Source organism: Epithele typhae (genome assembly GCF_022376455.1).
Source record: "Epithele typhae strain CBS 203.58 chromosome Unknown BXZ73scaffold_2, whole genome shotgun sequence".
NCBI classification, from domain to species: Eukaryota; Fungi; Basidiomycota; class Agaricomycetes; order Polyporales; family Epitheliaceae; genus Epithele; species Epithele typhae.
In genome coordinates, this window is record NW_025954193.1 from 607132 (window position 1) to 622800 (window position 15669).

The following is a 15669-nucleotide window of genomic DNA, read 5'->3' on the forward strand; positions in this document are numbered from 1 at the left end:
GTGCGTGATGGAAGCCTACCTTGCATCCCGCCGGCTCCCGGCCGCGGTAGCGCATCACACGCCGCTAGTATTTCCTCCTCCGTTCTGTGCCCGCACAACCTTTTCTCAGGGCGCCATATCAGCGACCGGCCTATGTAGAATTGCGTGCGAGGCTCGGCCTCGGCCTCGTCGTGAACATTGTAACGTCCGCCCGTCGACCGACGTCGACCATTGCATCCGCACCGCGCAGTTAATGCCTTAACTTCATCACCCGCTGAGGCGCAGCTGCCACAGGCTCGTTGATGCAGTTGGGGGATGTCGCCAGGGGTTGGGAGCTTGAATCCAAACACTGATCCGTCGCCGCCAAAGGACGGCGTGCTTCCAGCGTAAGTACAGTCCACAGTTGTGGCGTTGAGTGTCCGTGGCCCGTGGGCCCGGGGTGGCTAGTCCAGGTACAACATCAATGCTCAAAGCGAAGAAGGGGGATTAGCAGAAGGCACACGCAGACAGTTTCTCGGTGGCGCAAAGCACGGAGGAGATGCTTTCAATTGGGTTGGACAGATGCGTGGAGTCGCGTTGTATTCTGAGGGTTTGGCTTTGATGTTGGCGGGGAAGAGACAAGGGAAGCTTCTTTGGGTGACCGGTTCGATGGATGCCAGACGAGGGGAGCAAGCAGACTGCCAATGGGAAGGACATAGACAAGGTTGGCCATCTCGAGCGCATAGTGTCGCGCATAAAGAGAACGTACCTGTGCTCAGAACGAGGCCGTCTCTGCAAATGAGCCCGAGAACCTGCTTGCTGCGGAACCGGCTATCCGCATTGTACGAGCAGAGCGAGCGACCAGAAGACGACGAGCCAAATACCGTCGAAGCCATCTCTGCGAGGCCGCCGGCTTCGCGCACGCACGGAGATGAATCCGGTGCGCGCGCGTCACTCGCCAGCTGCACGATACGCACCCATGTGGCGTATCCGGCTTCCCCGCAGTATGTACAAGTGCCCGAGCGGCCGAGAGGGCGGTGAGCCATGGGCCACCGAGGCGGTGAGGCGAAGCGGGGCGGTGCGGGTCGAGCGCCCGGGACCTGGGACCCAATCGCGTGCGCGTGCGCGTGTGGAGGCAGCACTTGGGTTCCACCGAGTTTAATGAAAGACGGCGCGCGCATGCATGCACGCAGGCTTGTCGCAGGCTCGCAGGCTCGACAGACCGCTTCGCGCTGCGTCTTGGGCGTCGGCAGGTGGGTGTAGGCGCGCGGGGCAGGGAGGAGGCTCGTGTCGGGGATCATATTCGGAGACCGGAAGGGAGGGGCGATCGCTTCTGGCACAGGGGGTCTATGGGATTCTGGCCGCCGGCAGAGACTATGTTGTTTGGCATACCGGCCACGGCCGGGGGCAGGGACTGGGAGGCGCGATTTGAGGACGGATCTGATCGGGGCCGACGGCGGGTCGCTGCGCCCGCCGCATGTATGCGCTTGTAGGTCCAGCCGAACGTTGCTGATGCTTACAGAGCGTTATAGGAGCCAAGGTGCGCCGAGGTTTGAGTAGCTGGAAAACTGGCAGGGATCAGGCCCAGGGCCGTGAAACGGGTAGACGCATCGCTGGTGTTCTGTTCTTCGGCATTCAAGCATGCATACTATGTACCCCTTGTGCAACTCCAACCATTGATGGTTAATTTGGCGACGGGGAGTGATTACCGGCGAATGGGGTGAGGGGGCTGGATGACAGATCGCGTCCACGAAGGGCGAGGCGCTTCTTTGCGTCGGTGAGCTGCTGAGGATGCGGGTGAGTACACATTGTTGAGGATCCGGGAGAAGTGCATCTCATACCTGATCGCTAGATGGTGCACGTAGTGGTTTACTGGGAGGGCACACCGCCTCATGCGGGGCAGTGCGTGCGTCAAACAGTCCGCACACGACCCATATGGGGAAGGACGAACGCGCGCGGCTGGGGTTCGAGAGGACGAGCTTGTGTAGGTTTCAAACACGGATCTTGAGTTGCATCTTGATAATGATATGCACTCTGTCGCGCGTGGTGCCTTTGGATGGCGGCGAGCATGGCGATCTAGAAGATTGCGGACCACTGTCAGCTTTTGGCTCGGGGAAGACGGTGAAACATGACAACGAATGGAGCTCGTGGGTAGCCGCATTCGGGGATTTTATGATACTAACAGAGGCGGCAGCGGCTCGGCGGCTCGGCGAACCTTCGAGGGGCCTGGCGAGAACGCGACGATTTGCGCAGGCGTGCCGACTGGTGGGCAAGCTTCGGCCGGGGAAGCGGATAGGATGAGAGCTGGATCGCGTATAGTCTGGGGTCGGAGGAAGAGATGACGCTCGGAATCAGCAGTGCGGGCATCTGGTCATCGTCGCGGTTGCGGTGATGTTGATCAAGAGGATGTGATCGCGCGCGCGAGAACTTTGAGCTTAAGTAACTGGGTCCGAAGCGGAAAGGAGGCACGTATTCCCGCGGGCAGAGAGCGGTCTTCCCCGTTCTGGCCCCAGCCTCTTGCCAGCTGGTGGCGGCGGCAGCGCGAGGGCTGCACCGTCGTGCGCGCGGAGACACGGAGAGGAGGTGGCACCTGCGCGATCTCGTACGCGCCGGGGCACGCCGGGTGCGACCGTGCAAGAGGGAGAGGGATGCGCCTGGAAGAGGGAGACGGACGGCCTCGCACCGGGTGCGCACCGAGGGCAGAGGAGCGCCCGGAGGCGGAAAGTCGCGGCGGGCGGCCACGCGGCGGTGCCGTGGGCGCCGGTCGGCGGGGCAGTGCGCGGGAACGGGGAGGCGGTGAGCAGGCGAGAGAGGACGGGGCGGGGGGTGGGGGAGCGTCGAGGGAGAGGAGGACGACGGCGGAGAGGGGCGGCAGGCAGGGGCGGCTGGCCATGGCGGGCGTCGGTGCAATGATAGATGAAACGATCAGGCGGAGTGTGAAGTGCCCGCCCACGGAGGAGCGGAAGCGTTGAATAAAAGTCGGAGTGTAGTCCGCATCTCGTCAACTCTGCCCGTGCCATCGTCCTCCGTCCCGTCCTCTCGCCGTGCCTCCGCACAGCCCACTCCTCCTCGCTCTCGTCCCCCTCCCTGCATCGCCCCCTCCTCGCAACCGCCTCCGTCAAATAATCGACATCACCGCCTGCGCTCTCCTCTCTCCGTCCCCGCCAGTTAAAGCATTCGGCCATGGACGCCCTCCTCGCTCCCGCGGTCCGTACCGACCACCAAGACTTTGCCGTCCCCTCCCCCCACACCCACCTCTACGACATCTCCCCCAACCCCGGCTCCTCCTACGATTTCGACTCCTTCCCCGACTCGGCCCACTTCCCCCACACCCCGTCCTACAACGGCTCCTATCAGAACTCCCCATACTCGTCCTACTCCGATCTCCCTCCAATAGACGGCAACGACCCAGATCTCGCCCTCTTCAACGACGACAACCCCTCGGGCATCTCAATCACAGAGGAGTACGATCCCACAGACTTCGACCCTCCCTCCTCCGGCGGGCCGCTCCTCATTGACGACCCTTACATTAACGCCGCTCACGTCTCTGTGTCCGTAACGCCCCCGCTCCACGACTACTCGTCCCCCAACGCTTTTGATCACGCGTCCCCCGCCTCCTCCAACGGTCTTGAAGACGACAATCACAGCCACGCATCCTCCAACTCTTCCTACATGCACCCTTCCTCTCCGCACGACTTCTCCCAGACCTTCCAGGACAGTCTGTCCTTCCGCTCCCCTGCCTGGCCCGTGGGTCAGCTCCCTGACGACCGCCGCTCCCCTCCTCTGCACAAGCCCCAGTCCCCTCCCCAGCTCCTCATTCCCGATCACTCTAGTCCCGGTGCAGACGCACCGCCCACCATCAACGCACCCGACGGAGACGGTGGCCTCATCGGCTCCGGTCCGACCTTGCAGATCGTTCCTGCTACCCCGGTCAGCGGTGGCGGAGTGACTGCTCGGAATGTCCCCTTCCGGGACACGCTCGGGACGCTCCAGCAAGGTATGTTGCAACGCGCTGTTCTTGCTTGCTCCCCATCGCTGATCAACGTCGGACTTCAGGCTCGACAGCTGTCGGTGGATCTTCAGATGCGGAATGGCAGCAGCACGGACGGTACAACACACAGAGTGGTCAGTTCTCAGATCCCACGTCGTTCACCTACCCGTCTGCTGCATCAGCAAGTTCCTCGGCGCTAGGAGACGACAGCGCTCAGCAGCACCACCGTAACTACTTGCTCGCCCAGGCTCCATCACGATCAAGAAGCCTGTCGGACACTTCGCTTCGCCCGCCGACCTGGAGTACCATGCCCGCGGGCGGCGACCAGCGACAGACCGGGACCGTGAACATGAACGACGTCCTCCCGGGCCCTGGGCAGGGCCAGTCGTCGGACCCGTTGCTGGCAGAGTACCACCATCCTTCCTCCGCAGGGCCGCACCAGACGTCGTTTGGCAACCAGGCGAACTTTGATTTCGCCGGGAGCTCGTCTCACTTCCTCACTGTGGGCCGGTCAAAGTCGGACAGCTCTCGTCACGGAGGCCACCGGCAAGTCCGTTCGCTCGACATCCGTCCCTCATCATCCATGTCTGGTGCGGGCAACATGTTCTACCCTCCCCCAGGGTCCGCGCAGCAGGACTTCATCAACAACACGCAGCGTTTCCTTCACCCGACGGAGGCCTCTGTGCCTGGGCGAATCAGTCACCACCGCCGCTCCAGCTCCGGTTCGCGCGAGCGCGGGGTCGGTGGTCTCATGGGTGGTTCCATGGGCATGGGCTCCGTCTCCGGCTGGCAAGGCAGCTCTTCCGCGTCGAGCGCGCGGGCAAGCCCCTACCCCTCTCCCTCTGCTTCCCCACGTCCTGGGTATGGTCAGCTTCCGCCTGACATGAGTCTCGGCGGGCTCTCCGCTCCCGCCATTGGCGGTATGGGCATGAACATGATGAACAACATGGGTATGCCGGGCTCGCTCCCTGGGCGCATGGCTTTGCCCAACAGCATGAACGCGGCGGTGGCGGCTGCTCAGATGAATGGCGGTCACACAATGGCATCGCGTTCAGGCGTCCTCCAAGTCGACATGCCGGGCACAGAGGGCAACGTGCCGATGACGGTGACGAGGCCACACGTCACGACTCCGAGTACTGCGAAGGCCAGCCACGATCGTCGGAAGCAGCCGGCAAACTTCGCGTGTCCTGTACCTGGATGCGGAAGCACATTCACGAGGCATTTCAACCTGAAGGGTACGTCCTAGTCCTTCGCTCGCATGGCGGGTTGAGCTGATGGTGGACGTGCGATAGGTCACCTGCGCTCACACGCGGAGGAGAAGCCTTATCAGTGCAAGTGGCCGGGATGTGGAAAGGGCTTCGCGCGCCAGCACGACTGCAAGCGGCACGAGCAGCTGCATCTCAACATTCGCCCGTACCCCTGCGAAGGCTGCAAGAAAAACTTTGCCCGGATGGATGCGCTGAACCGTCACCGTGAGTGTCCCTCCTCCCGTCCTTTGAGCTCTCCCCTCCCTTTGCTGTCTGCCCTCCCCATCACGCGCCTCGTTTCTTCTTCTCGCGCACACCTTTTTTGAAACTTACTTCCTCTCCGTTTGCTAACGAATAGGGTGTCCAGTGCGCTCAGAAGGTGGCGCAGAATGTCGCAAGATCCAGGAGGAGCTCAGTCCCGGTTCGACCGCGCACCTCGACGCCCCGCCGACCGCGGCATCATCTTCGGACAGTGGTCCTGAGAGCTCGGCACCGCCGTCCGGGGCAGACGTCAAGCCCGACCCAGATGGCTGGGGCAACGGCGGGATGATGATGTAGTGGGTCTCTGCCTTGCACCTCTCTCCTTTTCTGCCTTCGTCGCGCCCTGGCGGCGGCACGCTTCGTTCCAATCAAGCGCGGGGCGGCCTCGGCCAGCACGCAACATCCTCTTTCTCTCCCCTCCCTCCGCCTATATCTATAGCCCCAGCTACGGTCGCCTTTTCTCATCTTCGTATTGCGGACGCTCCGGCGGGTTCTCGTGGTTCCTTGTATCTAATCTCCAGCTCCCGTCCTCCTCTCTCGTTCCTATCCCATGCTTTATCATACTACGTGTTTTACGCTTGCTTTCGATTATCCCGTTCGAGCGTGCTGTGAGCAGTTGAACCCTCCCCCCTTTCTTGTTTCTTCGCTACCGCGCCGGCGTCGCATTTCTGGGTTGCCGGTAGGATGGACACCTCCCCCTCACGTCGCGCATCACATCCACCCTCATTAGTATTTTATTGTGCCAACGCACACTCACTCGTTGCAGAAGAAGCCCTCACATCAAAGTCAAACACTCCTTGTACCCATATGGTGTCGATATCCTGCTCTCCCTTCAGTATGCTTGCCTCACCCGCGTCCCCCCCTTTCCGGCTCGCTAGCGAACGCCCTCTCCCTCTCCTCATCGGTTCATTGTGCACAGTACCCGCCCGTCACGCAGTTCCCATCTTCGCCTTCTCCATACGATACTTACAGTCTCATCGCACCCGTCTCCAGCAGCAAGAAGATTTGTAGCCTAGCATCCCGGTAGAACTGGAACGAATCCCGCGCTATTTATTGTAAAGAATACAGATTGCGTTTTCCCCGTCTCTTCCTGCGTGTGTCTGCCTCCCTGCGCTATCTCAAGAAGTTAATCAATTACGACACTGTCCGGGAGCGACGAGATGAACAACTGGAGCGCCCCCTTGATCCGGGATGGTGCCTCGCTATACGCTCGATAAGTAGGTCCCGCCGGGAGAACCTGCTCGATATCTGGGCAACCAGAAACCCGGTACGCCGTCACCGGTCACCCGTCGCTCACATGCGGCGTGAGCGGCCCTTCGAGCGTGGCCCGTCGCCGCCCGGAGCTTGGCCTGCGAGCAGCAACGGAAATTGCTGAGCGCTGAGCGCTGTACGTTGACTGGACTCTTGTTTTTCGAGCTTCTAGCCTCCAGTCGCCTTGAGGTCGAGGCCATGGGCGGCACGAGAACGCGGACGAGCGAGGGTCTCGACAGCCATTTCAACTTCTCAAAGCCCGAGGTCCGTGACTGCGGCAGGCCCCGCGCGGGTCTGCAAGCGTCAAGCTTCAAAGCTTCAATCACGGAGCTTGGTGTACTTGTCGACATGCCGACGGACGAAGCTCGACGCCACCGCATCTGGTGTTTTGGAAGACGCTGCTGCGTCATTGCTCGGCCGCGTTGAATATATTGTGACAGGCTATGCGGGCGACTACTAAATAAAGAGGCGTGAACGCAGTACGGACTAGAATTAGGGGATGGAAGAGATACCACCCATTACATACTGAGACCGCGGGTTGATTGTTCGTGGAGGATTGCGTGCACACTGCAAAGTTGGTGAGTACTTGCAGTGTCAAAGGTGACGGACTCGCCGGCGCGCCCGGGCTCCAGGAAGCGCCAGAGCGGTCGAGCAGGCCGTGTCTCCACCGTTGACCCCCGCCCACTACCATCGCCCGCCCGCTGCCATTGCCCGCCCGCGGTCGTTCTCTCTCCTTGCTCGTCGTCGCCCGCATCTGGGCGATCTGCACCCACCGCCAGCCAGCTGACCGCCGCGCTATCTTCTTCGCACGCGCCGGGTCCCAGGCTCAAGCCAGGCTCCGCCCACCCACGCCGCACGCTCGCCCCTCGCGCGGTCCCCTCTTCAGCCCGAGCTCTCTGGCCTGGACCCGCACTGCTCGCAAACGCACGCACGCACGCCCACATCCCCGCCGCACGAAGCTTATCAGTCCCTTCGAGTGCGTCACCGACTCCCCCCGCGCACGCTTAGATCCCGCCTCACGATATCTACGCCCCCTCGTACACGCATATAGTCGCCCTCTCCCCCTTTTCGACCTCTCCCAGCTCCCGATTGCGTATAGCCATCGTCCATCCGCCCCTCTCCACCGCCACCCGCCACTCGGCCTCTAGAGAAACCAGGACGAGGCTCGTTACTGCGGGACTTGAAGCCTGAACACACCTGTCTGCGGCCCAAGGACCGAAGAACATACGCACGACGGCCTTCCCCTCCACCCCTACAGACCAGGATCGGACACCGGCCCTGCCTGTCCTGCACGCTTCGGAGATGGCTCGTGATTCCACCAGCACCCTGCTCTCGTCCCTGGAACCTTGCGCCACCGCCCCGGCGGAGGTCACGATCGGCCATGTGTGAGTGTCTTCGCTGTCTCCGTCTTGCGAATCGGTGCCGTGAAGCAGGCGGCTTGCGACGGGCGGCTGGATTGGGCTGCGGAGGTTGCCAGGCTGGGAACGGTTTCATGGGCGGAGACGTCTTCGGACGAGATGCTGAGGGCGGATATGTTCGGAAGACTGTTTGCTCATCCATTTTGGGGTGATGCAGGCAGCTACGGGACGTCGTCATATGCCCTCATGAGAAGGGCATCGTGAGCTACCCGTGCGAGCAGTCCATCGTCGAGCACGACCTCATCACGCCCAATACCGTATGTTCCTTCCATCGCACGTTTATGTTTGTGTGTGCACTAAGTCGCGTTCCAGTCCCCGCGGAAACTAGTGAACCTCAAGTTCCCTCCCAACACTATCTCCGCACTTGTGCTCCCCGACACCAATGATACTCTCCTCGCAGCTGGCGGCCAGAACGGGCAGCTGCATCTCTCGTATTTCCGCTCCCCGGACAGCTATTCGACACCTACGGCTTCCCGCCCGATGCGAACTTGCGCGCGTGGGTTTGGCCGCAGGTTATGGGAAAGCACCTGCGATCTCAAGCACATGGCGATCAACAACTCGGTCATGCTCACGTCGATGAACTTCGCTCGCTCAAATCAGAGCTCCGTCGAGCCACGCATCGTCGTCAGCCACAACGAGAACACCGTCAAGTTCTTTGACATCGCGTGGAGGAAGCACCCGAACGGAGACGCGAACCCGAGCGGCAACGACGGGCGCATCATCGACGTCGGCCAGCTGCGCCTGGATGTGCCCGTCAACCACTGTGCGTCCTTTCTTGCTCGGCCCCGCCTTGTATTGACAGGCTCTTGCCGGTGCATGGACAGCCTCCATCTCTCCAGATGGGCGCACCCTGCTCTGTGTCGGCGATTCGTCCGACGTGCATCTTCATCGAATCACCGGTGGGGCGAACGTCTCCTTTACGCCCATCTCGAAGCTGTCGCTCTCGTCCCACATCATTCGCGCCCATGAAGCGTACGGGAGCCTCTCACAGATCTCCTCGACTCCCGCCTCGTTCTCGACCGCCTTCTCCGCCGATGGCTCCAAGTTCGCGGTCGCTTCTCAAGAGGGCATCGTCGTTGTGTGGGACGTGCGGAGTACGAAACCGCTCAAGATCTTCAACACCGACAAGTCAAGATCAACGGTGGATATGGGGTGGGACTGGAGCCGAACCCATTCGCGCGCCCCTGGGTGGGGCGTGCGAAGCGTCAAGTTCAGCCCGCCTGGTGTCGGGAGGGAAGTGATGACCTTCACCGAGGTACGGAACACAGTTTCTTGCTCGGGTCTCTGTTTCTGATCAAGCATGATACAGCACACTTCGCTGTTGCATGTCGTCGATGCACGTACATTCGAAACCGAAGAGATCGTGCAGATGCCCGGCTTCGACTCCCCTTCCTACAACACCCAGCCTCCATCCTCCACCCGCCCACGGTCAACGTCACCCGCGCCACGCACATTGTTCCCTCGCACCTCTCTTGCTGCAGATATCGTAGCTTCTCGCGTGGTGCGAAGCGCGCTCGACTCGTTCCGAGTACCGCTCACCGAGACAAGCGCGACGACGAGCTGGACGCTCCCTCCGCGTCGCTCCCGCCGGCCAACGACCGACCGCGACGAGTACGGCTCTTCCACTGCGGATGAAGACCCGGAAAGCATCGCCGTCATCCCACCGTTCGGCGACGTCCAGCTCGACAGCGACTTCCGCCGGCTCCTCGGGGGCTCCCGATACGGCCTCGGCTTGCGCTCCCTGACGAGGCCCTCGACGCACCTCGATGTGGGGTCCGACCCTCGCGAGCCGCTCGACGGCGAGCGAGAACACGACCGGCCGGAAGTAGGCGAGTCTGAGATGGACATCGATGAGCTCGAGAACGACTGCATCTCCTCGCGCGTCCCCTCTCGCGCGGGCTCGCCCGCTCCAGCCGGCCCACCTGCGTCGGGGCTGGCCTCTATGGGCGTGCGCCCGTTGCAGCTACCGGCTGGTCGCCCCGGGATGATGGCCCGGCGGGAGAGCGCGGGGCCGTACGCATCGGCGGCGCGGCGGGGGTCCGCACGGCGGTTGCGGCGCCCCGGGGCGTGGGCGGGTTCTGGGGACGACGAGCTGGACATCGCGGGGATGTGCTTCGACCCGACGGGGACGTTTGTGTACGTCGGCACCGTCGAAGGTGTCGCCGAGTGGCGAGTGCGCGGGGCGGAGCAGCGGTGGTGGACGGAGCCCGGGTGGGCGTAGGTGTGGGGGCCAGGGCCATGACTGGAGATATAGAGGCTCGCAGGCGTGGTACGATTCCGCTCGTGCCCCTCGCTCGTTGGCTTCCCTCCTGGGCCGTTATGCTTATCGGGCGCTCGCTCTGAGCGTGGTCTCGCGAGATGCCCCGCGGTACCTCCATTTGCTCGGTCGTGCCCCGTGAACGAGATTTACGCACGAGTCACGCCCTGCACGATCTGACACGTTCCCTTCCGTCCTCGCCGTCCACGCTCGCTCATCGCTGGTCCCTTCCTCGCTTTCGGCATCTCTTCCATCTTTCACGCACCATCTCCATCACGTCCACGTCCACACGCGTCTCGGCTTCTCCCATCCATCTCATCCCTGTAGTTTCTGTACCACCACACATCTGTACATGTATCGCGGATCTGTCGCTCGTCGTGCCTCCAGTCGCTCCTCTCGTCCAGGTTAGGTCGTGTGTAGCTATGTGTCGTGCGCGACTTTGTATAGCGTAGCATGTAACGTAGGTCGCTAGTGGATGCATTTTCCGTCGTGGCTGCTGTTGAATTATCTATGGGTGCACTGGTATCCCACCGGCTGAGGCACAGTAGTGCAAAAACACGTCGACGCCGGGCGTGATTCAATTCCGCTGTTAGCGTGCGGTCGACTGCATGGATTTTGCTTCAGTCTCTGCACATTCGTACGCATACAGGGAGATTCATCGACTACGGTTATCAGGCGGTCATTCAATGCCGCCATTAAGACCGTATTCTTGTGACCATGAAATCTCCGAGCCTTGCACATGCCGCTGTAGTGACTTGGCTCTGGAAGAGACCATCAGGGTTCTGGATATAAAATCAAGTCCATGTATCAAAGCTGAGAGAGATCGGCGGAGAAACGGAGGACACACAACGGCCCGGTTTACGCATCCAATGAAAAGCTAATAGTATGAAGTGTGTGTGGGTGTCGCGCCGAGTCCTGCACACCTTGAAGGCAGTGAGCCGTGAATCCGAGGGTCAAGGGTATTGTTGTTCTGCATATGTTCCTACCCTTGTACTTCAAAATATACGGGCCAACCATCCTCTCCGTTTTCCGCTGGCCTCTTGTTGCCTTCCTGCTAAGATGAGCGTGCTTTTTGAGAGACAAGGCACCACCGTGCCACTGGCCGAACGCGGCGATCAGACGCGGGGTGGCGCGCTCACGTGACTCGGGTAATGAGAGTTCATGTTGGCCTCGCTGCCTTGGTCCGTCTTCCTTGTCTCGACCATCTTATCCCTCCGGCACCCTCCTCACGACGCTCACGACCTCCCTTTCACCTAAGCCATGTCCAAGCCCCGCAACAGCGTCCTCTTTCTTTTCGACCCCCTCCACCAGTCATCGGACGAGGACCCCTGCACGCCCACTCGCGACTCGTCCCCCGACCTCGGGCCCTCAGACAAGGAGAACGACCCAGGCGAGCTCACCGTCTTCTTCAACCGGCTCTACACCGCTCCCAAGGCCGCTACCGCGCCCCGCACGCCCAAAGGCAAGTTGATCGACTTGGGGGACACTCCCGCGCCCGCCCCACGCCTGCAAACGGACGCCTCCGAGGACGACGGAAGTGACGCGGATGGGGAACAGTCCGAGAGCGACCTGGACGTCGAAAATGGCTGCGCCGGTCTGTTCTCGTTCGCCTCGACCACGCGTCCCCACCTCCACTCTCAGCGTCCGTCGTCGTCGCCTAGGATGCCCTTCGCCGAGCTCGACGTCGAACGCACCCCGCGCGCGCAGCAACCTCAGACATCGGCTACCACCCTCACGTTTGGGGAGCCGCAGCCCCTCGCGGCGCTGCTTGCCCCTGCGCCCATGGCATCGCCGCTCGCAGACGTCGTCAACTCCATCAACTTCGAGCACGGTAGCGACAGCGACGCGGACGACAACGCCACCCCGGTGTCCCCGACCGCGCAACGGCGCCCACCTCGCTCACTCCTCCCCGTGGAGACCACCTCCGTCACGAAGGCCCCGCTTCCGCTCCGTTCGCCTACCTCCCCGTCGCCGTCCCGTTCGCCGTTCCCTGCCATCAACGTCTGCCCTGAAACACCCGTCCTGGGCGGCTTCGGCTTCGATGATGATGAAGATGAGGAGGAGACGATGGAGGCACGGGCGGCGCACCTCCGCCCGGCAGGGACACGCACACACGTCTCGCCCGACGACCCACGGCGGACGTCGGTCGACCTCTACTCGTCCTTCCACCTCCAGCTGCAGTCAGAGGACATGTCTTTCGACCTGCTCAACGACAGGATATCCTTCTTCGCCGGGTCAAACGGCCAGGACTCCTTCTGGGCCGGGACCGACGCCACATTCGACACTTCCGACGCCGACGCCGACGCCAGCAAGGACCATGAGTTTGACGAGATCAGCGTGCCCCGGGCGATGTTCGCGAAATTGGAGAAGCTCGTGCCCGTGCAGAACGCGCGCCCCGTCTTCCATTCGACCCCACCTGCACCGATCCGGGTCGTGGACTTCAGGGGCACGCCGGAGCAGGTCACGTCTCCCACCACAACCTGGGCGGCGAATGTGCCGTTGCCTATGTCGCCCACCGTGGCGAGCCCGCCGTCCAAGAATGGTGTGTACCGCCCCATTTCGTGCACGCGCTTGGTAACTGACGAGACGTATGACAGCCACTCCGTCCCGCGCTCAGCAACTCACTGCGGAGCCACCTTCCCCGCCGACCACGCCGATAGCTGACGACGAGGAGTCGCTCATGCTCGAGTGCGAGCTGCTGCCACCGCCAGTCCCGACCGCGCCCATTCCCGCCCTCCGCATCGTTAAGAAGGCGTTCCGGCTGACACGGGACAAGAGCACCTCCGTCTCCACTGCGGCCTCTACCGGCAAGGCAGAGAAGAAGAGGCAACCGCTTGCCCCCACCCCCGTCGCCGCGCCGCAGTCGGTACGCGCCGCCATCCGCGGCGTGCAGCGGCCCCCTGCGAGCATCCAAGGCAGCGTCGTGATCGGCCTCCCTCCGTCCACTGGGGGCTCAAGTTCCACGTCGTCGTCGAGCTCTGGCGCGAGCTCCGGTGCCGGTGCCCGCACTGCGAGCATCGGTCGGTTTGCGGGGATCCAGCGTCCGACCCTGGCCGCGAAAGGGCGTACGGTCTCCACCACCGCCCGCCCTGCCACGCTTGGCGCAAAGACGGAGACCGGGATCCGCCGTCCTGCCTCCGTCGTGCCCAAGACGTCCGCAGCTATAGCGACGTCCCGTAGTACAGCGCCCGCCTCGTCTGGGCTGCCGAAGCCTGCGTCGAAGCTGCCCGGTCCGCGCATGAACAGGGCCGCGAGCTTGAGTGGGGGTGCGGCGGCGGCTGGCACTGGAGCTGCTGTTGCCCGCCCCAAGGCTTTCACGCTCTCCCGCGCGACCGGCCGTTTCTGAGATGCCTTTCGTCGCTAGACCAAGACGAAGGTGAAGACAACGCTGACATCGAACATCCCATCAACTCCATTCTCATCGACTGAACTCATCACGCTTTCCCTTTGATTTCGCGTCCCGCTGCATTCCTAGTCCACCACATCCTCTCCTCTGTCATCGCATCCCTCTCGCTTGTCGTGCACACCCCGTTGTCCTATCCTCTCACCTCCGTCCCGCCCCGTACATCATCTTTGTCCATACATCCCCGAACCCGGCATCTCGTCAAGTACTTATCGTGTTATGCATCATGTCTTTCCTCCCCCCTGTCAGTTATGTCTTATGTCTACCACGCACCAATCACCCGCCCACGCTCATCGTCGCTCTCGCTCCTCGCTCTATGGCGTCCGAAAGCCCGGCTAGAGTTGAGTCCGGATATATACGTACATCGTCACCCATATACTTCGAAGTTCGTTAGCTTCGCACTGCTCCCAGTTGATCTCTGTCTAGAACGCGCTCGTCACAATGGATCAGTGGTCTATAGCCTGTAACACAGAGTGCGCGTGCGACAAGTAGCGCAGTGAGAACAAGTCCGCAGAGGCCGCCGCTGGTGGCAGCAGACAGTCAGTCCGTGCGCAACGATACAAGCGGACCATCACTCACCGCGCTCACGCCGCCTTCGCCTCCTTCTTCGGCCGCGAGCCAAATATGCTCGTCCCCACCCTCACGACGTCGCTCCCCGCCCTCAACGCGGCCTCGAAGTCGCTCGACATCCCCATGCTCAGCACCAGCCCCCCGCCCTCCTCCGCGCCCCACGCCCCGCGCTCCCTCGGCCACCCCGCCCGCGCGAGCGCGCCCTCGAGCGCGTCCCGCGCCGCCCTCAGCCGCGCAAAGTCCCCGTTCTCCTCTCCCTCCACCGTACCCGCCCCCAGCGACTCCGCGAGCGAGCCGATCGTCATGAGGCCCTGCAGGCGCAGGCGCGGGCACTCGGCGAGGACGTGCCGGGCGAGCGCGAGCAGCTCCGAGCCGTCCGCGGCGTCATCGTCGGCGGGCGGCGGCGGCGGCAGCCCGGACTTGGCGTCCTCGCCCGAGGTGTTCACCTGGAGGAAGACGTGCAGCGGCGCGGGGCGCTCCGCGGGGGGCGGGAGGGCCTTGTGCAGGGCCGTCGCAGCCTTGGCGGAGGAGACGGTCTGGACGGCGTGCAGGTTCGGGATCGCTGCGGGCAGGGGTCGGCGCGCGGGCGTGGAGGGGGAGTGGGGGCGGGGGACGTACAGGCTAGGACCTTGGCCTTGTTGGACTGCAGGGTGCCGATGAAGTGCCACCGGATGTCGGCGGGGAGCTGCGAGGCGTTCGTCCAGACGGGCGCGGAGATGAGACCGCCTGTCCGTCGCTGCAGAGGAGGGGGAGCGAGAAGACGCACCTGGGGCGCCTTGTCGGCGAGCTCCTGCACGTAGTTCTCGCCAAAGTCCCGCTGCCCCGCGTCGTAGCAGGCCTGGATGTCCGACGCGGGCTTGTACTTCGACACGGCGACGAGGATCGGTTTGCGCGTGGCAGTTGCGGGGGTGGCTGCTTCTACGCGCTGTCGGATCTCAACTAGTGATTCCTTGAGCTCCGCTGCGCGTTCTGGGGTCGCCTTGAGGGAGGACGCGGCAGTGGCCATGGTGCGATGGAGGTGGTGGACGAGAGAGTGACGCATACAGTCAGATTAGATAGGCGCGCTGTCTCTTGCTCATCTGCCTGCTTCTCTTATATCGAGTCGCTCGACCTTGCTCAACCGAAGATACAAAGGACACATATATGATACTGTGGAGAGAGCATTGGTACAATTATCATCATCGATATCGTACACCGGTACGACAGCATGGGTCTGCCAGCCATAGAAATATGTACTGTAGGGGTAATCCAAGCTGGCTCACAGCCATCCAACGGAAATTTCATAGCGACCGATCCTTCAAGAAAAGTAGGGC

At 62.5% G+C, this 15669-nt stretch overlaps 5 protein-coding genes across 5 annotated transcripts; 4 read left to right on the top strand and 1 right to left on the bottom strand.

Moving 5' to 3' along the window:
- Positions 1 to 3141: 3141 nt before the first annotated feature.
- BXZ73DRAFT_38313 (uncharacterized protein) lies at positions 3142 to 4149 on the top strand (the record flags this gene model as incomplete). The annotated part of the gene is made up of 1 exon (XM_048018162.1): positions 3142 to 4149. One exon carries the CDS (start codon positions 3142 to 3144, stop codon positions 4147 to 4149), a length of 1008 nt encoding a protein of 335 aa, XP_047883110.1.
- Positions 4150 to 5021: 872 nt separating this feature from the next.
- On the top strand, positions 5022 to 5754 carry BXZ73DRAFT_38869 (uncharacterized protein; the record flags this gene model as incomplete). Its single annotated transcript, XM_048018265.1, has 3 exons — positions 5022 to 5184; positions 5242 to 5421; positions 5564 to 5754. The coding sequence occupies 3 exons, from the start codon at positions 5022 to 5024 to the stop codon at positions 5752 to 5754; spliced, it is 534 nt and encodes a 177-aa protein (XP_047883111.1).
- A 2256-nt stretch (positions 5755 to 8010) lies between these two features.
- Positions 8011 to 10347, top strand: BXZ73DRAFT_86676 (uncharacterized protein; the record flags this gene model as incomplete). The annotated part of the gene is made up of 5 exons (XM_048024280.1): positions 8011 to 8093; positions 8284 to 8413; positions 8439 to 8889; positions 8951 to 9381; positions 9436 to 10347. 5 exons carry the CDS (start codon positions 8011 to 8013, stop codon positions 10345 to 10347), a joined length of 2007 nt encoding a protein of 668 aa, XP_047883112.1.
- Positions 10348 to 11643: 1296 nt separating this feature from the next.
- On the top strand, positions 11644 to 13729 carry BXZ73DRAFT_96114 (uncharacterized protein; the record flags this gene model as incomplete). The annotated part of the gene is made up of 2 exons (XM_048026986.1): positions 11644 to 12925; positions 12981 to 13729. The coding sequence occupies 2 exons, from the start codon at positions 11644 to 11646 to the stop codon at positions 13727 to 13729; spliced, it is 2031 nt and encodes a 676-aa protein (XP_047883113.1).
- Positions 13730 to 14370: 641 nt separating this feature from the next.
- BXZ73DRAFT_38088 (uncharacterized protein) lies at positions 14371 to 15362 on the bottom strand (the record flags this gene model as incomplete). Its single annotated transcript, XM_048018121.1, has 3 exons — positions 14371 to 14918; positions 14975 to 15041; positions 15123 to 15362. 3 exons carry the CDS (start codon positions 15360 to 15362, stop codon positions 14371 to 14373), a joined length of 855 nt encoding a protein of 284 aa, XP_047883114.1.
- Between the last annotated feature and the right edge of the window lie 307 nt (positions 15363 to 15669).